This window comes from Hemicordylus capensis, chromosome 14 (genome assembly GCF_027244095.1).
Source record: "Hemicordylus capensis ecotype Gifberg chromosome 14, rHemCap1.1.pri, whole genome shotgun sequence".
Taxonomy (NCBI): domain Eukaryota; kingdom Metazoa; phylum Chordata; class Lepidosauria; order Squamata; family Cordylidae; genus Hemicordylus; species Hemicordylus capensis.
In genome coordinates this window covers 3,547,877-3,571,959 of record NC_069670.1, presented here as the reverse complement: position 1 = coordinate 3,571,959, position 24,083 = coordinate 3,547,877, and the positions used below count along the sequence as shown (strand labels likewise).

At 47.9% G+C, this 24,083-nt stretch overlaps 1 protein-coding gene across 1 annotated transcript; it reads left to right on the top strand.

The window, feature by feature from the left end:
* Positions 1-1,530: 1,530 nt before the first annotated feature.
* On the top strand, positions 1,531-11,758 carry S100A11 (S100 calcium binding protein A11). Its single transcript, XM_053278639.1, has 3 exons — positions 1,531-1,659; positions 10,354-10,512; positions 11,461-11,758. Exons 1-3 carry the CDS (start codon positions 1,657-1,659, stop codon positions 11,626-11,628), a joined length of 330 nt encoding a protein of 109 aa, XP_053134614.1. The 5' UTR covers positions 1,531-1,656; the 3' UTR covers positions 11,629-11,758.
* The last annotated feature ends 12,325 nt before the right edge of the window (positions 11,759-24,083 follow it).

Genomic DNA, 24,083 nt, shown 5'->3' with positions numbered 1-24,083 from the left:
CAGCCCTCTGTGACATCAGACTGGCTCAGCCAATCACAGCCAGCAGTTCCCCCATTCACCCTCCCATAGAGATCCCTTAGCACATTGCTATATGCATTAGAGCCTGAATTCAGATGCCTGAATACATGAAATCTGACAGACTAGCTGGCATGCACCAGGGCAGGCTAAACCAAGGCGGCACAGCTTCAGCCATCCAGCTGCGGTCGGACTACAACTCCTATCATCCCCTGCCACCGCAGCCAGTAGTCAGAGGTGATGGGAGGCTGGGGTTCAACATCGGCAGGAGGGATGACGTTAGGCAGCCCCGGGCCATATTAACCTGTGGTCTGAGCCAGCAGGGCTGAGCCATCCTACTTAGGAATGGAGCCTCCATCTACAGAGGCAGTCTACCACTGAAAATCAACTGCCTTGGAGATACAATGGCGCAGGCTTCCCTTCCTGCTGGTGGGCTTCCCAGAAGCGTCTGGTTGGCCATGGTGGGAAAGAGGCTGCAGGATTTCTTTCTTCTTTTCTTTTCATTTTTATTTCACTCTGCTCTGGGTAGCTTACAAGTTTCTCCCTCTCCGACATATGACTTGCACAACAGCCCTGTGAAGTAGGCTAGGTGGAGTGGTGACTGTTATTCTGAGCTTCCTGGTTATGCAGAAGTTTGGCACCCAGGTTTCTCAGCTCCTAGTTTTGAAGCTCTAACCCAGGGGGCTCTAATTAATTAATTAGTGTATTTAGTGACCTTCATCCTAAGAACCTCCAGCTGTTGTTGGACTCTAGCTCCCATCATGCCCTGTCACAAAAGCCAGGGGTTGATTGATTATCTATCTATCTATCTATCTATCTATCTATCTATCTATCTATCTATCTACCTATCTATCATATTTTAATACCGCCTGATATGTACATCTCTAGGTGGTGTAAAGAAAGTTGTGTTTTTTAATCAACACAGATCAAAAAAACATGACGCACAAAGAAAAACCATAGTATAAAACAGTTATTAAAACAAATTAAAATTATTATTAAGATTAATTGCCATGAAAAGGATGATGGGAGTTGTAGTCCAACCACCACTGGAGTCCAGCCACCGTTCAGCCCACTACTTGCTGTAAGAGGAGAGCTGTGGGCCAACGTCGGCAGGAAGGCTGAAATCTGAGACCACCACCACCCCTGCTCTCACCACTGCACCACACTGCCTCCCTGCCAGAACTGGGTTTTAGCCAGTCAGGCCCTCCCGGGTGTATTTCGCAGCGGCTCAACCAGCGAAACCCAGCAACACAACCCCTCGCTTCTTGTGGCGTGGACAGAAAAAACAGCGGCAGAAGTGTGTGGGGAGAGGAATTCTGCGCCATGAAAGAAAGACAAACTCACACACACACACACACACAACACACACACATTCCATGCTGAATAAGGAAGGTGCGGCCACAGCCTGTGCGCTCTCTGAACAGGCATGTCTGGCTTTGCCGTTACAAAGGGGAAGTCAGCATTGCTCAACCAGGCAAGAGAGGCTGTCTGTGCTGTGGGGAGGGAGGAGGAGGGAGGGAGGAGGAGGGAGGGAGGGTGTTGCCTAGGAGGGTAAAGAGCCTCCCACCTCCCATCTAATTTCTCACTCCCAGCCAGACAGCCTTCGCTCCAGACCACGTCGGCTCCCCTCTCTCTGCAACGATGGTAAGTCCTCACTTTCGCGGGGCACGCCCTGGCACCACCAAAACTATGCGCTGCCGTGCGCTGAATGAGAAGCTGCATTCTCGTTCTGTTCCCCACACACACACACGCACACACCATTTCCTCCTCTTCTGTTTTTCCCCTCGGAGGAAACGGCCCCCAAAGTTTGTTTCCAGTCTGCGGAGGAGCTGGAACAGGCTTTGGCAGGAGACGCCGAGAAGTCAGGCCAAGGGTGGAATCATGTTCTCCACGAAAGGGGGTGGGGAACGGGCTGGAGAGGGGGATAGAGAGGTGGCGGGGTGGGGTGGGGCTGGTGGCAGCGTCGAGTTGGCCTCCAGGGGTCCCTCGGGGCCAATTCAGATTTGGTGTGGCCGTTCCTGTGTGTTGCGTTTGCCGCAGGGAAGATGTACGTATGAAATGGCGCATGAAATGGCGCATGAAATGGCGCATGAAATGGCGCATGAAACGGCGCATGAAACGGCGCATGAAACGGCGCATGAAAATGCACACTTGATGCACACCATGCACCAGAATGCCACAGCCGATCACGATGCTGCAGCTGAGGGCTTCTGTGGGCCTTCCTTCTCCAGAGTTTGGAGAAGGTGCCTCTCCTTTTCACACTTCTGTGTGGCAAACGTGACTGCCAAGGGCGTAGCTAGGGGAGAGGGGGGCCTGTGTTTGCCCCTGTGCCCAGTGGCCCCTTGGAGTGAGGGAGATAATGAAGAAAATAGGGAGGGGTGGAGCTGGGGGGCCCTCAGGAGCTGGGGGCCCGAGTTCTTTGAACCCATCTGTTCAATTATAGCGATGCCCCTGATGACCGCCATGCAGACGGAGTTGCCCCTCACCCTGGACAGGCAGAAGTGAGGGTTGAAAATCCACACAGAATCACAGGAAACCTTGTGGCCCAAAGCTGTATGGGTAACGGAGAAGTATTTAAAAACTTTGGCGGAATCATTCCAGGGAGATTTGTCACTTTGGTGCTTCTGCCTCTCAAGAGAGGCCTGCAGTAGGGCGTGGCCGCGGGAGGCATTTCAGCACACGCTTCCATAGCTGCCTGCGCTGCAGAGTAGCCATTCTAGCTACACTAGCCCAGAGGAACTGTCAGCATTGTTGTGGGAGTGTCTTCCCGGCAGGAGTTCAACAGATGAAGCTTTTGGCCACTTTTCGACAGGCACACAAGTTCACAAAGAGGTTGGCATGAGAAAAGCGATGAGGAAAGTAGCTCTTTGGGGACAGAGAACCGCAATCTTAAAAAGAGGATTGCTGGTCTTGTGGCGGCAAGCATGACTTGTCCCCTTTGCTGTGTAGGGTCCACCCTGGTGTGCATTTGGATGGGAGACTAGAAGTATGAGCACTGTGAGATATTCCCCTGAGGGGATGGGGCTGCTCTGGGAAGAGCAAAAGGTTCCAAGTTCCCTCCCTGGCAGCATCTCCAAGACAGGGCTGAGAGAGACTCCTGCCTGCAACCTTGGAGAAGCCACTGCCAGTCTGGGTAGACAATACTGAGCTAGATGGACCAAGGGTCTGACTCAGTATATGGCAGCTTCCTATGTTCCTATCCACGAGGGAGATGCAAGCAGCAGCCACTGGGCAGGACGATATGCCAGGCTGAAGAAAAACATTTATAGAATTGTGACAAAGAGACAGCATAGGTACAGCTATGCAGGAAATGTTTGTTGAATTTCAGTCTGCACCACAATGGTGTGCCAGGGGAAAAAAATATGAACAACCCTAACTCTCACGTTGATAACTGTGTGACAGAAATTCAACAGGGATTTCCTTTCTCATATTATGGCATTGTTGCACCATATAAAGCTTCGCCTGTTGAACGTCGGTCGAGATGGCACTGCTACTCCATGCTGACACTTTTGAGTACATATTGCCTTGGTGCGTGTACCAAATCTCCAGATTTCCAGGAAGGTTGCTGGGGTTTTCCATAGCCCTCGCTCCTAGGTCTTTAAGGGTGGTTCAGCCTGTATGCATTAGCAAGCAATGATGCTTATCTCCCTTGTCTTCAAAACAGGTTCATTGATTGATTTCAGCAGATAACAGCTGCTCTTAAATGCACTGGCTTTCTTTTGTGGTCAAAGGTCTGTCCTAGCTGATGTGGAAGTCCTTTGCCTGCAGGACTGGGCAATCAGTGCTCCCTTTAAGGAGTGCTCATGTGCACCCGCTCACAGGTTTTTGGGTGTCTGCTCAGTTAATTTTAGATCCCGCTCAAGAGGGTCCCACTCTGAATGCACATGCACACACACTGCAGCCCAGAACAAAACTCATTCCACGCACAGATGAAAAAAATGAGAGAGAGCACTGGTTGGAATCTTCCCACCCTCTTCCCTAGGGGCCTTAGATATTGGGTCCTCTCCGCCTCCAGGATATTGGGGTCTCAGCCCACAGCCCCAAAAAGGCCAAATCATTCAAGTTATGTGGGGAATTAGACAAAATTGCAACTGAGCGAGTCACTGGTTGGAAATATTTCCTCCCGCGCTCTACATTTTGCAGTGTTTCAACATCTCGTTGGCTCATGCAAACTCTCTCATCTGAGAGTTGTCAGCTTTTTTTCTGCTGGAGCAACTGTGCTTTTACGTCGGGCAGAAATCCCACCGGTGGCGCACTTGCCACCATGCTGAGACCGAACATCTGCTTGCTCTGTCTGTAAGGAAATCTATTATCAACCTTCTAGGGAGGAAAAGCCAAAGGCCTTTTCCTAGTGAAATCAGAAAGTGCCTTTGATCATGTACAGAGTACATTACCCATCTCACTAGGTAAAACCATAAAAACGCTTTCTGACTGGTCAGTATCTGAAAGAGGGCGTTTATACCTCTCTCTCCCTCAAAAACAAGGGTCCTGAACACCGTTCCCTCTAACAGGGATTCCCAGATGTTGTTCACTACAAGTCCCAGCATCCCTAGCTGCAATGGCCTTTGGCTGGGGATTATGGGAGTTGTAGTCCACAACATCTAGGAATCCCTGTTAGAGTGAACAGCAGTCCAGATCCCATCTGGGCCTTCCAGCAATTGCTACGTTCACTTATCTTTAGGGACAGAATGAACAAAAATACCTCTGGATTCATGGCTGAGCAACTTCAGCCTTCCTGCAGATGTTGGCCTCCAACTCCCTCACTATTGGCTACCGTGAATGATGGGAGTTGTAGTCCAAAGAGTGCTGGAGGGCCATTGTGCAGTCCTCCTTTCTCAACGGCTTCCTTCCCTATTTTGTTACCCGAACGGTGGGTAGGAAAGGAGAACCAGGAGATCTTTCTGCTGCTGCCTCTTTTTTCCTGCTCATCATGAGCTTGTCAGCCTAGAAGAGGAAGAATTGAATGATCAAACTTCTTTTTTTCTGCTTAGGTAAAGCGGACACACCCAATGCTCCTTCCCCACCCCCCCTCATTAGCTCATTGTTTAGCTTCGGGCAAACAGACTGTTTCACACGGTCCCTCTTGGCAGGCCGGAATCGATTTTTGGCAGGACTCCCCAAAATGACTCATCTCCACCACTCGTCCCTTTCTGCCCAGAAGCGTCTCTTTCCTGTCCTTGCAAGGACACTTTGGGCCACTAGAGGGTGCAAGAGAGCCTGTTCAGGGGCAGGGCCTCTCTACAATATGCATAGCACATTCGCCCAGTGATTTCTTAAACAGTGCACTGGGGGGGGGGCGTGAATGCGCCATGGAAGCACTTGCAGAGGTGTATCTAGGGGAAATAACACCTAGGGCAAGCACTGAAATTGCGCCCCCTGTCCACCCTGTCCAAACATCTGACACCCATCTTTCAGAGAACTTTACCATAATATTAGCTCAAAAATACAAGTCCGGCTCATTAATCTTTTAATATTTCAAAAACTATTTAGCAGTGGATGTAGCCAGACCAAAAAATGCTGGAAAACTACCAATTTCAGGATGCTGGGGCTCATGAAATACCCAAAGACTATGTGAAAGTGTACTTGGAAAACTAAACAGAAGTGCCTGTCTAATTCTCTACTATGCATTGTAGCATCACTATTACATAAGTTTTAAAAATAAATGGAGAATTTGACTTTTCCCAGATACTCTGTAAATAATTAAAGGATATGCAGAGTAAACTGTGTCACTGCTTGGAATATATTCTAGTATTTCAGAAAGACAGTTAAAATGAGAGAAAGAGAGAAAGAAACTCCCAGTGACCTTAATACTAAGGATTTCACACTGATTCAAAGACAAACTCACCATTAATAGCCATATTAGCAAGACATCACATTTAACTCACTTATCACAAGAAGCAAAGTAAGAGCAAATGAATACAATCCTAGCTCATAAGCTTCAGCTCAGTATTCACAAGCCCTGATTCTCTGTACATAGTGCCAAACTGAATATGTGTACAGTGACTTATATTATATTAAATTTTAAAAAATTACCTGTATCCCCTTCAGGGGGCTTCCTAAAGGCTGTGAGGGTTCCCCCTCCCCCCGCCGGCCTCTTAATTCACCACCGCAGCCCATTCCAGGCTGATTTTCAGGCCTGTTTGGGCATGCAAAGATTGGTGTGGTGGCCATTTTGGAAGCTGCCACGCATGCTCAAATGGCCTCTGTGAGGCCTGGCAAGGCCTAGTGCCTCACAGGGACCATTTGAGCAGGTGCAGTGGCCATTTTTAAAATATTTGTTTAAAAAAAATGGCTGCCAAAAACAAAATGGCCACCGTGCATGCTCAAATGGCCTCTGCGAGGCCTGGCATGGCCTAGGGCCTTACAGAGGCCTTTACTGGCCATTTTTTAAAAAATAAAAAATAAAAAAATGGCGCCCCCTTTCAAGTGGCGCCCGGGGCATGTGCCCTGCCTGCCCTACCCTAGATACGCTCCTGAGCACTTGCTTTTAAAATTTCCATTTAAATTATTAAAAGTGAAAAAAATTGCCAACGTGCCACCCTAAATAGCAAATCAAAGGCTCCCTTGAGCCCAGCATACCAACCAACAGAAGGAGCTGCATGTCTCTGTATGAGTTTCTGCTCTGCCCTTATTTTGACCCCTCCTCATTTGCCTTTGCTGAGGCTGGAGGATCCCGCAGCCCCAGGTGCCATGAGATCACAAAATTTCTGCTACTAGTAGTAGTGCTGCTGCTACTAGTAGTAGTGCTACTAGTAGTAGTAGTGCTGCAACTACTACCACCACAACCACAGTTATTTAGATATCACACTTCAACCAAAGTTCTCAAACTGGTTTACATAAAAAAAAAAAAAATACATAAATAGGATGGTCCCCTGTCCCCAAAGGGCTCACAATCTAAAAAGAAACACAAGGCAGATACCAGCAACAGCCACTGGAGGGATGCTGTGCCAGGGCTGGATAGGACCAGTTGCTCTCCCCCTGCTAAATACAAGAGAACCATCACTTTAAAAGGTGTCTTTTTGCTCAGTTAGCAGGGGTTAGCTCAGTTAGCAGGGGTTACTTCCAAAACTTCTGGCAGCTAAAGCACACTTAATCTCCCAAATTAAGCAGGGTGGCAAACGTAATCATCTTAAAAGGTTTACATTACAAGAGCAATGACCTCCCATCTAGCTCCTGCTATTGGGAATAGGATTTTTATTTATTTATTATTTATTTATTTATTTATCAAATCTGTATACCGCTCCAAACTTTCTTCTCTGGGCGGTTTACAATAAATTCAAACCAGTTTAAAACATATACAAAAACTTAAAAACAGTTTAACAATTTAAAAATAACCAGAAATTAAAACCCAAAAATATTAGGAAGCTGAGAAAGCTTGGGCAAAAAGATGGGTTTTCAGGTGTTTTTTGAAAATTGCCAGAGTTGGGGAGGATCGTATCTCAGCACGGAGCACATTCCACAATCTCGGGGCAGCGACCGAGAAGGCCCATCTCTGTGCAGCCACCAAGCGAGTTGGCAGTAACTGGAGACAGACCTCCTCAGAGGACCTCAGTGGGTGATGGGGCTCGTAGTGAAGAACGCTCTCTTAAATACCCAAGGCCTAAGCCATTTAGGGCTTTGTAAGTTATAACTAGCACTTTGTATTTTGTCTGGAAACCTATTGGCAACCAGTGTAACTCCATCAGTAAAGGAGTAACATGGTCCAGAAAGACCCTTTGATCTGATCCAATAGTGATCTCCGTATGTCTTCACTATTGCATGTTTCCCACTTAACTGAACTATAAGAATTCCAGGGCTTATCTTGAAGGAGAAAGGGAGAGGACACGGATTGCTTATGGTATTTTTATAACATTTGCTTTTTAAATTCCTGTTGTTGATGTTGAATATTTCACTACTGCTTTTCTGCCAAAAAAACCCCCAAGAGATTTAAATAGCAAAGGGGATGAAAAGATGATTCTCCGCTGTCCCCAAGGGATTCACAATCTAAAAAGAAACACTAAGAACATAGGAAGCTGCCTTGTACTGAGTCAGATCCTGAGTCCATCTGACTCAGTATTGTCTGCACAGACTGGCAGCAGCTTCTCCAAGGTGGGAGGCAGGAGTCTCTCTCAGCCTTCTCTGCAGATGCCAGGGAGGGAACATGGAACCTTCTGCATGCAAGCAGGCAGGGGCTCTTCCCAGAGTGGCCCCATCTTACAGTGTTCACACACATGTAGCCTCCAATTCAAATGCAAACCAGGGTGGACCCTGCTTAACAAAGGGAACCATTCATGCTCGCTGCCAGAAGACCAGCTCTCCTCAGGAAGACGCCAGCAACAGCCCCTGGAGGGATGCTGTGCTGAGGCTGGATAGAGACAGTTGCTCTAGTGCTGGACTAGGACCGGGGAGACCCAAGTTCAAATCCCCAGTCAGCCATGAAACTAGCTGGGTGACTCTGGGCCAGTCTCTTCTCTCTCAGCCTCACCTACTTCGCAGGGTTGTTGTGAGGAGAAACCTAAGTATGTAGTACACAGCTCTGGGCTCCTTGGAGGAAGAACAGGATATAAAATGTAAAATAATAATAATAATAATAACAACAACAACTATTGTTGGTAGATATCCAGAGCAAATACAAGTCAACTGGAAAAAGCATCTGTTAATCTGCATAATATGCATTTTTGCATAATATTTTGCCTATTATGCAAACAATTTGTATAATGTGCAGAATTAATTTGTATAATATGCAGAATCAATTCATATAATATGCAGAATTGATTTACATAATGCAAATTATTTGCAAGCCAATTTAAATAATATGCAAACTGGGGTTCCCTACCCTTAGCCCAGCTAGCAGGGGCCACAATGAGGTCACTCATTTATTACTTACGTAGCATCTCTCCACGTGGCTTTTTAGTGGTGGAGGAGTTCTCAGAGAGCTTTGCAGAGCAAAAGGAGGGTTCCCTGCTCCAAAACGCAGCCACGAGGCAGACCCCAATAACAACAGCCACTGAGAGGGGCTTTATGCTGGGCGGAAGCAGGACAGTTGCTCTCCCCCTGCTAAATACAAGAAGGCCATCATTTTAGACGGTGCTTCTTTGTCTGGTTAGAAGGAGAGAGTTTATTTACAAATATACAGGCAAAGCACATATCCCTGCCCTTGGGACAAGCCCTCTCATGGGGGGTTCACAACAATTGGCAAAACAGATGAAACTGCTGCCTAAATCAGTAAAAGAGGACCGGTCGCAAGTTATGGATGTGGGGACAAACTCCAGGCAGAGGTTTTGCTGCCCCCACAACCAGCCACCAGACCCCCAGAAAGAGACAGCCTTGAGGCCTGAAGTTACTTCATCTCTCTCCGAGAGGCTTCTGGCTCTTATGATTCAGACTCTGCGTTCAACCCACACCCTGTCTGTCTACAGTGTATATGGGCATGTCGGTCTGTACACATGGATGGTTATTCGGTTTATGGTCACCATGTATGCAGCAGCAGCACGTGTGATCTGTCCCCTTAGCTAAGCAGGGTCCACCCTGATTGCATATGAATGGGAGACTAGAAGTATAAGCACTGTAAGAGATCCCTCTCAGGGGATGGAGCTGCTCTGGGAAGAGCAGGAGGTTCGAAGTCCCCTCCCTGGCAGCATCTCCAAGAGAGGGCTGAGAGAGACTCCTGCCTGCAGCCTTGGAGAAGCCGCTGCCAGTCTGGGTAGACAATACTGAGCTAGATGGACCAGTGGTCTGACACAGTATATGGCAGCTTCCTATATTCCTATGTAAGCTTGGATCAGGTACCACTTAAAGGCAAAAACTTTAGCTACATGTGCATTAGTCAGACAACACCAAGCCCATCTCCCATGCAGTCCACTCACTATATTCCTGCATAAATCACTACTGCATTCTGAGCATGGCTCCAGTTCAGAGGTACACCCTGAGCGTGGTACAAGACCCTTTTCAGAAGATGAACCTTCTGAGTTTCTTGGAAGTGGGGATGGAGCCATGGTAGAGCTCCAGCTTTGAATGCAGAAGCTCTGAGGTCCAATCCTTGGTGGCATCTCCAGGTAGGGCTGAGAAAGACTCCTGCCTAACACTATGGAGAGTTGCTGCCAGTCAGTGTAGACAGTACTAAACTAGATGGACCAAGGGCCTGACTCAGTAGGCAGCCGCTTCCTGCGTACGAAAGCACACATAGGAGGAAGTTGATCTCCCAAGAACCTGTTGCAAGTATCCTTTTCTATCATGCCGGTCCTCTCCCTAGCAGAGTTCTGAGTGCCTTCTCAGTACAAGACCAGCTTTTGTTTAAAATCTATAGTAAGGAAACAATCTTGAATGTGAATTAATGCCTCTCCACCCTGTTATCCACAGTCTTCCAGGTACCCCGTCGGCCCCACAGAAACAGAACGTTGTATAGAATCTCTGCTGGCCATTTTCCAACGCTACGCTGGCCGTGATGGGAATGCCAATTCCCTCTCCAAGAAGGAGTTTGTGACCTTCATGAACACAGAACTGGCCTCTTTCACAAAGGTAGGGTAGAATAATTGACTCTGAAATTCCAAAAAAACCCAAAACAAATAACATGAAGCTTTGGAGCAAATTTCCCGGTCCATTCCAAGGAGAAACGTGTGAGAGTTTCCAAGGGATGCCGAACAAGTTTCAATAAGGCAGGTGAGATTGCTCAGAAGAATCTGCATACCCCTAGCTGTGAGAGGGTTGCAGCATTTGTCAGCGGGAATTCCTGGACCGATATCTACAGAAATCTGTGTCGGGACGTCTGTACACTCGTACACGTGTTTGTGTGAATGGCTGTACCTGTGTTCATTTAAAAAGTGAACCTGGACACAGGCCCTTCAAATGCACGTGTACTTCTGGACCTGCATTCGACATAACATGCCGACAACTGTACCTGTGTGTAGATCTATATCTGTGTACACTGTACACTCATTGTTTGAGTGTTGAACATGTTGGGAATTCTCTCTGGTAAGAGATACCCTTCTATTACAGCAGAGTGCACTGAGGCACAACACAGCGGAGTCTGCCTAGGCATGCCTGTATGCTGAGACTAAAAGAAACTTGGAGCCAGTTCATAGTTCCCAATCAATATAAGGAGTCTTTATTGGAGAACTCCATTCTAGATAGGGAAGTGGAGAGATGGGATCTCTAATCTAGCTAGCTAGCTGGATGCAGAGGGATGGTCTCTGCATCTCTGCATACATGGTGCAGGGAGAGAGGAGCATGTGTGTTGCAAGGGAGAAGAATGGGAAGAGGAAGTGGCCAGGAAGGAAGTCCCTGAGAGTAGCGATCTACATATCAAAGGGAGAGTGTCAGAGCAGTAGAGAAGGCATGACCAATGTTTTGACCCCTCTAGCCCTCTGACTCAGTAATCTGTCCCCCTCTGTCATTGAGACATGAGACAGCGCAGAGTCCTTTCTTTCCAACAGAACATAACATGGGGATGGGCCTTATGTCTTCCAGAACCAGAAAGACTCAGCCGTCGTCGACCGCATGATGAAGAAACTGGACATGAACAGTGATGGACAAATCGACTTCAGTGAATTCTTAAACCTCGTTGGAGGGTTGGCAGAGGCGTGCCACACCCATGTGATGTCATCGCCCACCAGCCATACCCCCAATAAACCATGACCCGACCCGCCCTTTCTGACCCGCTGCTGATGTAATCCCAAACATTCCAGAATCCACACCTGCGTGAAACTTAAAGGTGACGTCAGCGGCATCATCTCATGTTTAAGCAATAAAACTAAATACTACAATACCACGAGAGTTCTGGTTTCTGCGTAAACACCTGGAGGCTTTACACACATGGCTTTTACTTCGAATCCCCTCTGGAAGGGAGTGTGCAAGTCCACATATTAGCTGTATTTACCCCAAATTGGCTGCGGGATATCAGAGACCAGTACAGACAGAACTCTGTTTTCCCCCAAATCGAGGCTACACATTCTGGCTTAGCCCGAATTATCTCCAGCTTAAAAACCCTCTATTTTCAGCAGCTTTTTTTTAAAAAACCAAAAACCACCAAGGCTTCTGTTATGCCCCGCGGCTTCTCCCTTGTGTGTGGGGGCCATTGCCAGTAATTCGGCTTTTTTCAAAATTCAATGAAGGGGAGTTTGAGAGGAGAGCTGGTCTATGGGAGGAGAGCTGGTCTTGTGGTTGCAATCATGACTTGTCCCCTTAGCTAAGCAGAGTCTACCCTGGTTGCATATGAATGGGAGACTAGAAGTGTGAGCACTGGAAGATCTTCCCCTCAGGGGATGGAGCCACTCTGGGAAGAGCAGAAGGTTCCAAGTTCCCTCCCGGGCAGCATCTCCAAGACAGGGCTGAGAGAGATTCCTGCCTGCAACCTTGGAGAAGCCACTGCCCGTCTGTGAAGACAATATTGAGCTAGATAGACCAATGGTCTGACTCAGTATATGGCTGCTTCCTATGTTCCTATGACAGCTGTGTTGGGTATGGTCTGCTATGTGTGATTTGCAATTGCAAGAGCTGGTGGGTTGGGGGTTGTGGCAGATTGGTGAAATTCTATGGAGGGAGTCCAGACAGGGAGGAGAAGAGAGAAATTCCTGAGTTAAACGCAAGCACAAACTGCAAAATGTGGGTCTTCCTATGCTTTCCATAGGCTTTAGATATGCACAATGGAGACTACAGTTTCGATGTAACCTGAGCCCTTTTTGTCTGTGCTGATTCGCCTGCATTTTTCTCCAAGACAGAGAGAAAGCATTTCTACTTTAAACTTCCCTGCCTCTTAGATGGTGGGGCCCCATCTAAGTGAAGGCCTTCATAACCTCATGTCCCGTCTCCCCGGCCCCCCGGACATGATGAAGGTGATGAAGGCATTCACTCACAAAGGCAAGTTCATTATAAAAATCAGCAAGGATTTGGGTCTGATTCGGCAGGTTCGGGTTAAGCGTTCTGCTGTTTGATCTGACTGCTTGGCAACTCGTCATGTCCTTCTTCCACTCTTAGCTGTCAAAAAAAAAAAAAAAGCTCTCTCGCCTCCTCCTCTGGGATGGGATCGGTTGGAGGAAAAACCCGGAGCAAGCTGTGGGAATGCACAGGAAAAAGATCTGCCTGGGATTGCGAAGAGGAGCCATCCCTATGTGAACGGTCCATTTAATCCCCTGAATTCAACATCTGCGAATCTGCTGCGAAGCAAATTTGCTTTTCAAATATCCTGCAGCATGAAGCCATGTGTGAATAACTCCCAGGTCAGAGTTGTGGTGGATGAGAAGCCCACCAGTGATCAGTAAGCATATGTGTTGAAATGTGGCAAGGGAGCTGCACAGTAGCCGTGGTGACCAGGCTGGGCCGGAACTCCTGGAGATTCACTGTTCATAGGAACATCGGGAGCTGCCATATACTAGGGGTGTGCATGGAACCGCGGAGCTGAGGTCCGGCACTGGCCTGGGGGGTTCCTTTAAAGGTGGGGGAGGGTTTACTTACCCTTCCCGCCACTTCCCCCCTCCAGTGCGCGTATTCTCTTTAGTAATTGAGGCGGCAGGATACCTCCCTGCCACCCCTTCCCCCGCTTGACTGCAAAAGGCTGCAAAAAGCCTTTTGCGCATGCGCACGTTGCGTGCACACTTCACATCTCCGCGATGTGCATGTGTGTGTGTGTGGCCGTGCGTGCGCGCACATCGTGCCCATGTCCGGACCAGTCCGAACCGCCCATGTCTGGACCGGTCCGGAGGCCAGTAGAATGGCCTGCGGACCGGTCTGGGCACATCACTACCATACACTGAGTCAGACCCTCGGTCCATCTAGCTCAGTATTTTCTGCACAGGCTGGCAGGGGCTTCTCCAAGGTTGCAGGTAGGAGTCCCTCTCAACCCTATCTTGGAGATGCCAAGGAGGGAACTTGGAACCTCCTGCATGCATGCAGACCTGTGTTCTTCCCAAAACTGCCCTATCCCCTAAAGAGAATATCTTACAGTGCTCACATATACTCTCCCATTCAAATGCAAACAGGGATGGACTGCTTAACAAAGTGGACAATCTGTGCTTGTTGCCACAAGACCAACTCTCCTCCCACAATAATAATAATAATAATAATTTCTTGTTTACACAGTCAGACAGGTGTTATTGACTGGTTTGTTTTATCCAGACATCGAGTCCTTCCCAAGGACCTGGGATGCCAGAATTTTATTGTCAATTGTTATAGATATCGTTGCAGAATATAGGCTGTTCCCAGTAAAGCTGCTTTTTGTAATTGGCTGGTGGTGATTTCTGTGGCCCCGATGGTGTTGAGGTTGTTGTTGTTGTTGTTAATTTGATTTCTATACCTTCCAAAAATGGCTCAGGGCAGTTTACACAGAGAAATAACAAACAAATAAAGTTCTCAGGGTCTCAGTGGGAGGGGCCAGAATCAAGGGGGGGCTTGTGAGCTTTTGCTATTGGTGGCCCCACCAATAGCTCATCAAGCTCCACCCACCCCTGGGCACCAATCACAGCCAGACTTTCTCCCAAAGCATCCAGGCACCATCCCACCAATCAATGAAGCCGTCTGATCCTGAGGCAGACAATGGAACCATCCAACCAGCCCAGTCCTTGTCTAGTCAGACAAGGAGAGGACTGTACCACCTCTGATGCAAGATTGTTCTTCACTGGAGACTGGAGGATACTGAATGCTCCCCAAACAGTGAGACCTTCTTAGGACAGCAGTTCTGGCTTCCTTTGGATGAGAAACCCTGGGAGATGGATGGTGCTTTTATAACACTGGGCCGGTTTCCAAAGATGCAAAGTGCATCTAGGTAGAGGAACCTCTAGTAAGCCGGCAGCAGAGGTGTGCCTAGGTAATTTTGGAGCCTGGACCTAAAGGCCTTCGCAACCTGCTAACTTGGCAAAGAGGCACGTTTTAAATGTGGTGAATCCCTTTATTTAGCAGAGGGAGAGCAATTGGCCCTCTCCATCCCCAGCAGAGGACCTCCAAGGACTGTTGCTGGTGTCTATCTTACATTTCTTTTTAGATTGCGAGCCCTTTGGGGACAGGGATCCATCTTATTTGTTTGTTATTTCTCTCTGTAAACCGCCCTGAGCCATTTTTGGAAGGGCGGTATAGAAATCGAATGAATGAATGAATGAATGAATGAATGAATGAATGAATGCATCAAACACACACACACACACACCATTTTTAACACACAGGTTCTTGAGGGCACAAACAGCAACTGAATTCACACTAACAAGTTAATATATAAAACGGGGATATGTATGCAAGTATGCATGAGCAGAAATATTTCAACACACAACTTAACATATTCCCGTCCCACATATTCCTTTCCCCACTCCCCCTTCTGTCTCTAACGCACCCAGCACAGGTCACGATCACACTCGGCTGCCCGGCACAGTGCAGGCCAGGAGTGACCACAGCACCCCGGACAGACTAAAGAGGATTTGGGGGGCCCCAGGGGGTGTGGAGGCTCTGGACTTCGGCCCTGAAGTCCAGAGGTAAGAGCACCACTGGGCAGAAGACCCTCCGTATCAGATCTCCAGAGAGGAATCTTGCACCTCAAGGGGTCTTTGGTACACTTTTCAACCTCCTCAGTTATTGTCTGCCTGCTGATCCCGCCCCCCCTCGCCTCCGCCAGCAAACTACCAAGTGCAAATTTCTTAACACACACACCCATAGGAATATAGGAAGCTGCCATATACTGAGTCAGACCACTGGTCCATCTAGCACAGTATTGTCTACCCAGACTGGCAGCGGCTTCTCCAAGGTTGCAGGCAGGAGTCTCTCTCAGCCTTAGACGCCAGGGAGGGAACTTGGAACCTTCTGCTCTTCCTAGAATGGCTCCATCCCCTAAGGAGAATATCTTACAATGTTCTTGCATGTAGTCTCCCATTCAAATGCAAACCAGGGTGGACCTTGCTTTTCAAAGGGAACAATTCATGCTTGCTACCACAAGCGGGGAAGTAAATTGCCTAGGGAGCAAGAGGTTGCCGGTTCGAATCCCCGCTGGTGTGTTTCTCAAACTATTCGAAATTCCTATATCGGGCAGCAGCGATATAGGAAGATGCTGAAAGGCATCATTTCATACTGTGCGGGAGATGGCCATGGTCAACCCCTCCTGTGCTCTACCAAGAAAACCACATGGCTCTGTGGTCACCAGGAGTCGACACCGACTTTACCACAGGACCAACTCTCCTTAGCTTTGCCCAAATCATGTTGCAGGGATGTTACAGAGGGTGGGGGAAGTGGATAAAGAGAGAGCGGGTTCCCCCCCCCTTCTCTTATGACACTAGAATCCATAGTCACCCAATGAAATGGATGGGCAGGAAACTCAAGGTAAGGCACATATAACATATAATTAGCTTGTGGGACTCCCTGCCACCAGATGTGGTGAAGGCCACTGGTTAAGATAGTTTGAATGTGGTCTTAATAATAATAGTAAACTTTTAGTAGACAGATTCAAGGAGGGAGAGAAGTGTCAGTGGTTATTAGCAAAGATCGCTGAATGGAACCTCCCGTGTAGAGGCAGTCAGTCAGTCTCTGAATACCAGCTGCTGGGGCGGGGGGCACGGTTTGCAGAAAACAGAGATGGTCCTTGCTGGAGCCTATGCAACACTCTTTGTTTCACGGGACAATTTGGAATGTGCGTTATCTTGCTTAGGAATAAGAGGGATACTGCACAAGCTAGCCACAAGGGGGCACTCCAATGCCTACAAATCCATCTGCAGCTCTTGATGGCATAGAAATTCAAACTGAATAAAGTTCCACCACCCCACCCTCAAAGCGTAGCTTGAATCCAAGCAAATACATTACTGTATTCCATCCCACAAAGCCATATCTCCCTCTCCAGCATCTGCCCCCCCAAAAAAAAAACACTAGGGATCGTAATTCAGTGTGATGTGACATTGATACAGGAACTGCCAGGGGACGGTCAGTCCATTTGGAAAACAGCAATTCTCAGGATTCCTTGGGGGAAGCCACAACAATTAGCCCAGTTTTATGTTCCTAGAGACACTCTACAATACTTCATTCCCAGCCTGTTTCTATGCCCTCCACTCAAACCACATCTGCATCTCAACACCTACATATATTTGCTCTCTGTTTCACTTCACCTCCGGCTTGAGGTATCTATGTTTGGATGCACCTGTCAGCTTCTACACGCACATATACAATGATTCTTTGGCTGAGTCTCACTGAATTTACATCATAAAACTGCAATATAGTCTACATATATATAGCATATATTCTGCGCATATTCTCTCCTTAGGCTACTTCACCTCTGGCTTGAGGGAACTGTAACTGGGTATAAGTTCTGTGTTCCTAGAGACACCCTACAATACTTCATCCCCTGCCTGTTTCTATATCCTCCACGCGTACCACATCTCCACCTCAGCACCTACATATATTTGCTCTCTGTTTCACTTCACCTCCGGCTTGAGGTATCTATGGCTGGATGCAGCCTCTCAACTTCTACACACATATACAATTATTCTTTGGCTAAGTATTCACTGAATTTACATCATAAAACTGTAATATAGTCGACATATACAGTATATAGCATATATTCTATGCATATTCTCTCCTTAGGCTACTTCACCTCCTGCTTGAGGGAACTGTGACTGGGTATAAGTTCTGTGCTCCTAGAGACACCCTATAATACTTCATTCCCTGCCTGTTTCTCTGTCCTCCGCTCGTACCACATCTCCATCTACATATATTTGCACTCTGTTTCACTTCACCTCCGGCTTGAGGTATCTATGGCTGGATGCACCCTCTCAACTTCTATATGAATCTCTACAATGATTCTTCAGTTGAGTCCTTATTGAATTTACATGACCTGCTGATATGCTGATGATATGCAGATACCTATTTTCTGGTTAAAACTTAAACCAGTCAGGGGTTGCGGCCCTATTAGTTTGGCCCTTGTTGCCATCACAGAGGTATAATTAAAAATTGGAAGATAATATTTGTTGTAAACCACCCAGAGACTTGAGATTTGGACAGTATATAAATAAGCTGAGAGGGTGCATCCAGCCACAGATACCTCAAGCCGGAGGTGAAGTGAAACAGAGAGCAAATATATGTAGGTGCTGTGGTGGAGATGTGCTACAAGCGGAGGACATAGAAACAGGCAGGGGATGCAGTATTGTAGGGTGTCTCTAGGAACACAGAACTTATACCCTGTCACAGTTCCCTCAAGCCAGAGGTGAAGTAGCCTAAGGAGAGAATATGCATAGAATATATTCTCTCTCTATATATATATATACTATATTGCAGTTTTATGATGTAAATTCAGTGAGAACTCAGCCAAAGAATCATTCTATCTGTGTGTGTAGAAGTTGAGAGGGTGCATCCAAGCATAGATACCTCAAGCCAGAGGTGAAGTGAAACAGAGAGCATATATATGTAGGTGCTGAGATGCAGATGTGGTACGAGCGGAGGATGTAGAAACAGGCAGGGAATACGGATATGATGAATATGTATATACCACAATTCAACAAAAGTTCCCACAGTGGTCTACATAGATATGAGTATTGCAGGGTACCTCTAGGAATGCAGAGTTTATATTTTGATTTATTTAATATATTTATTATTAAAATTGTATACCGCCTTTCATTAAAACAATCCGAAGGCAGTTCACACAGAAAAATTAAAACAAGACTATAAAAATTACACAATTAAAATATTAAGCTAGAATAAAAAAGCATAGATCTGACTAAAAAGATTTAAAATACAAGCGCAATATAACCATACAAAATACAAAGCAGCAGGAGTATAGAAAATCATATAAAAGCCAGGGTAAAAAGCCAAGATTTCACACACTTTCTAAAAACTGTGATGGAGACCAAGGAGCAAATAGCCACCGGGAGATATCCAGTCACAGTTCCCTCAAGCCGGAGGTGAAGTAGTGTAAGGAGAGAAAATATGTAGAAACTGAAGTGGAGATATGGGGAGAACATAAGAACTGGGAGAAGCACTGTAGGGTGTCTCTGGGAACGCAGAGCTCATACCCAGTCACAGTTCCCTCAAGCTGGAGGTGAAGTAGTGTAAGGAGAGGAAATATGTAAAAGCTGAGGTGGAGATACAGGGAGAACATAGGAATTGGGAGAAGCACTGTAGGGTATCTCTAGGAACACCGAGCTCATACCCAGTCACAGTTCCCTCAAGCCGGAGGTGAAGTAGACTAAGGGGAGGAAATATGTAGAAGCTGAAGTGGAGATGCAGGGAGAACATAGGAACTGGGTGAAGCCTTATAGGGTGTATCTGCTCTAGGAATGCAGAGGGTGCACCCGGTGAGGTTTCTAGAAGAGGGAAGGGCATGGAACACTTGAGTTTAAAAACAGCAGGATGGTTTTGAAAGGCTTCACAGGCAACAGAAGCTCCTGTTAACTCCTGCCTGGGCCGGACCCTTTCAGGCTTTCCTGGCAAGGGGCCGGGCCGGGCCACACCACTCTCCCGGATCTAGCTTCTTGTCACTGCTCGTGAGTAATGGCCGCCCTGCTCCAGGTTTCCAAGGCATGTGGAAGAATGGGTCCCTTTTGTTTCCGGCTGTGCTGCTAATCTCCTAAATCAGCCACTCCTCAGCAAGCCCCTACACGTCAAGGAGCTGGAGCGTGGAGTCCGAATGAGTGCTGCATGATGGGACACATAAGCGAGGCCGGAGGGTGGCAGCTCCCAGAACATGTGCTATGAGAAGGGCTGAAGGATGTCCTTGAAGGATTAAGTCGCCATCTTGGATGGTGGCCTGGGAAAGCCGGGGGGAGCAGGGGGGACTTTTTTTTCCCCAGGAAAGAAAACCATTAATTTTTTTCTGGGGGGAAGGGGGGGAAACTGGGGTTTTCCCGGGCTTTCACATTTCTAGCCCCACACCCTCCGACGTTTCACGTACGTGTTGGTTTATGGGGAGACGCTGCCACTGACGATGCTACAGTCCTCAGAAAGCCGTATCAAGTGAAAGTCCTGAGTATGTGGCTCGTAGATCGGTTTCCTTGACTGAGACACTGCAGATATCTTCAGGGCTGCCAAAATTACCTCCTGAACATAGGAACATAAGACAAGCCCTGCCGGATCAGGCCCAAGGCCATTCTAGTCCAACATCCTGTTTCCCACAGTGACCCACCAGATGCCTCTGGGAAGCCCACAGGCCAGAGTTGAGGGCCTGCCCTCTCTCCTGCTGTTGCTCCCCTGCAGCTGGTATTGAGAGGCATCCTGCCTCTGAGGCTGGAGGTGGCCTATAGCCCTCAGAATGGTAGCTATTGAGAGACCTCTCCTCCATGAATTGGTCTAAGCTCCTTTGAAAGCCATCCAAGCTGGTGGCCATCACCACATCCTGTGGCAGAGAATTCCATAAATGAATTCTGTGCTGTGTGAAAAAGTACTTCCTCTTGTCGGTCCTGAATTTCCCAGCCTTCAGTTTCCTGGGGTGACCCCCTGGTTCTAGTGTTGTGAGAGAGGGAGAGAAATTTCTCTCTGTCCACTCTCTCCACTCCATGCATAGTTGTATTCACTTAGATCATGTCTCCCCATAGTCACCTCTTTTCCAACCGAAAAAGCCCCAGATGCTGTAGCCTTGCCTCATAAGGAAGGTTCTCCAGATCATCCTGGTTGCCCTCTTCTGCACCTTTTCCAGTTCTACAATGTCCTTCTTAAGATATGGTGACCAGAACTGTGCGCAGTACTCCAAATGTGGCCACACCATAATTTTGTATAAGGGCATTATAATATTAGCTTTAAAAAAAAATTTTTTTCCAACTCCCTTCCTAATGATCCCTAGCGTGGAATTTGCCTTTTTCACAGCTGCCACGCACTGATTCGACATTTTCAACGAGCTGAACACCATGACCCCAAGATCTCTCACCTGGTCCATCGTGTGAGGGTGAACTACTGTAATTCTGTGTGGAAGAAAAACAACCCCCTCACACACACACACCCTATTTGTGTGCCTCGCTTACACCACCGACATCCTCTCAAAGGGAACACACAAAAACCACAACATTGCACATGGACATGATATTGCAACTTCTGGTCATGTGCCCCCTTGGCAAACAGATAAACATGAAGGACAGATCTCTTCCACTTGCCCAGAGGCTTCACCATCTGGTGGACAGGGAAGAGGTCCAAGCTGGTGTGATATTCCCCAAACCAGAGAGGTTTCCTCTCTAAGGCAATACCATGTTTTGTTCACAGTGATGCCACTCCATAGAAACAAGCCTCTCTAGGAAGCTGGCTCCATCTCAGTGGTTCTGGGTCAGATTGAACCTCTGCTAGAAAATGACCACTCTAGGAAGCCAAGTCATGGTTCAATCGTGGTTCCATGGAAGAAGTCACTCCTGGATGCCCCGTTGATCTAAAATTGCTTTTGGAAATTGATGATGATATTTGGGAGGCGGGGGGACACCACTTTTGCCACACCGTTTGCAAGTTTCTGACCCACTTCTGAATGCCTCCCCTTTGAGGAGTTCGGGATTCTGTGTGCTTTCCCCGTGTCATCCAATTTCAGAAAGATCCTGTAGAACAAGCTTGAGGAGTTAGATCAGTGGGTCTTGGGAGACGCCTCTTCAGCTAGGATTAACGGGCAAAGCATCAATCTGCCAAATAAGCAAGTCTAACCGCAGCAAAATCGCTCCCCTCCTTCACAAAAGCCTCTCTTCCACTCCACACCCAAGAGGGGACAATACAATTCCAACACCTGGAGGGGATTACCCAGCATTCCTGCCAATAAGAGCCAGGTCTGGGGGTTACGGTGGGGCCCCTCTAGTCTCATTTGACTCCCAGGCATGTGAAGAGAAGAAAACAATGCCCCTGAGAATGTACGAAGTGCTTTTCTTTCGTTCAGCCATATGCAGGAGCAGTCTACCTCTGACAGGGGGCAGATTAAGCTTTTTGCCGCCCATAGGCAAAAAGGCTTTTGCCACCCTTTTACCTTAAACAAAAAAGGTCTGCCTTTTTTAAAAAACAAGGTAAAGGGCGGAGGATTTCTCCTCACCCACTCCACCCTTGCTGCAGCAGCCGCTGCCCACAGAGAGGGGTGACAAAATTTTAGGAGGGGCAAAATTTGCTGCTCCTCAAATTTTGTCTACCAGCAGCTGTTAGCCATTAGCAGTAGATGGAGCCTCCATATCCAGAGGCAGTATACCACAGAGTAGGGCGGTGGCCTTCATGCCCAGCTTGCGGGCTTCCCAGAAGCACCCACATGGCCCGTTAGAACTAGGGTGCTGTACCACATGGACCTTATTGTCCTCTTTCTTGCGGGGAGGGGAACAGCACGGAACAAGTGCGGAGTAGGCAGTGTTGGACTAGGTCCCAAAAGACCCAGGTTCAGGTCAAAGAGATACCAAAAGTTGTCTTCTACTGAGTCACGGGGTGGATCCAGCTCAGCACGGTCTACTCTGAACAGCAGCAGCATTCCAGATTTTCAAACAAGATATTCCCCAGCCCTACCTGGAGATGCTGCCAGGGATTGGACCTGGGATCTTCTGCCTGCAAAGCAGATGCTCTGCTACTGGGCTACAACCCCATCCCGAATATAGGACGCTGCCTTATACCGAGTCAGACCCTTGGATCCTCAGTGTTGTCAACTCTGGCCGGCAGCATATCTCCAATGGTATTTCCCAGCCCTACCTGGATATCCTGCCGGGGATGGAACCTGGGACCTTCTGCATGCAAAGCAAGAAGCAGATGGGCTTCATCATACTGCCCTACAAAGCAGACACGGCGACTCAGTCGCTGATGACACGGCAAGTCGGTAGGTCCGGTGAAACGACACGGTCACTGGTGCTTCACCTGACCTACCTTGCTGGGCTGTTGTGAGGCTAAGATAAAGAGTGAAGAACCCAGCCCTGGCTCCTGGGCGGAAGGGCGGAATAAAGATGTGCCTCCCAGAAGGCAGCAAACGCATGATTTTGTTTTTTCTGCTCCTGCCCACTGGGAAAGCGTTTCTCAAAACACTTGAATGGGGCGTGTGCAAGCAGCAAGAGAAGAACAGCCAAGAACAACACCAAATGCTGAGTTGCTCCCTGCCAGTGGGATTGAAGCCCACAGAGTAGGGAAGAGGTGGGGGCAGGAAGCCAGGAGCTGGGGGGGGGGAATCCAGGAGACGATGGAAAGAGAAACGTAGAAGCAGTCGGAGAGACCCTAACATGTGGTAGACCACATATTGTGTGTGCAAGAAGCCCCTCGGGTTCAATCACTAGGGATGTGCGAACAGGTTCAACCCTGAACTGGTTCGAAGTCGAACCGGTTCAGTTCGACGGTTTGGGGTAGAACCAAACCCCCCGCTGTTTGGTCCGACCTCGGACCAAAACCCCCCAACAGTTCAGGGGGTTCGTGATTTGTGTGTGTGTGTGCAAAAAAATTTATATTTTTTTCACCTTTAGCCCCTTCAGGGGCTTCCTCTAGGCCACGGGCAGAGGCATAACTAGGGAAAACGGCGCCCAGGGCAAGCACTGAAATTGCGCCCCCCCCCCCCCCCCGCGGCTCACCCAACATACATCTGACTGACACGTAATCTACTCTTCCACCAGTGCCTGCCTATGCTCACATTCTGCCTGGTACAGAAAGTGATCACATTTCATTTGCAGCCATGGAAGTGTGTTTTATTCTTGCTTTTTGCACAACTCTGTGAGCCTGCCGCATGAGTTTCTGTGGAGATGCTGCTTGCTTCAATATATAGCACGTTAATCACCTTAAAAAATTAAGAAGAGAATTGTGGATGGCGTTATAAACCACAAAACATGGAACAGCGTTTTTGGCAGGGATAAACCTAGTGCTTTGTAAACACGGGATTAATCTTCAGTTTGGTAGCAGTTAAAGGAGTCCACGGTCAGATACAAAGCAGTGGGAATGCTATGAACCAACACCATATCCAAGTTTGTATGCTGTGTTAATTAAACTTTCATGAAACTTCTTTTGCCACTTTGATGTTGAAATAGAGCAGTAAGGCAGGAAGAATCATGAGGTAGCCAAGTTGCTGGGTGATCTTGGGCTTGTCATCAGAGGCATAACTATAGGGGGGCAGGGGGGGCACGTGCCCCGGGCGCCATCTTTTCTGGTCACGTGGGGGGCGCCGCCATGACCAATTTTTTTTTAAATTTTTTGTTAATACAAATGTTTCCTGCTCAGTGCAGCAGTGCTGC

Coding starts and splice junctions, on each gene's coding strand:
- S100A11 (XM_053278639.1), top strand. Junction 10,513..11,460: donor AACTGGCCTCTTTCACAAAG/GTAGGGTAGAAT, acceptor TATGTCTTCCAG/AACCAGAAAGACTCAGCCGT.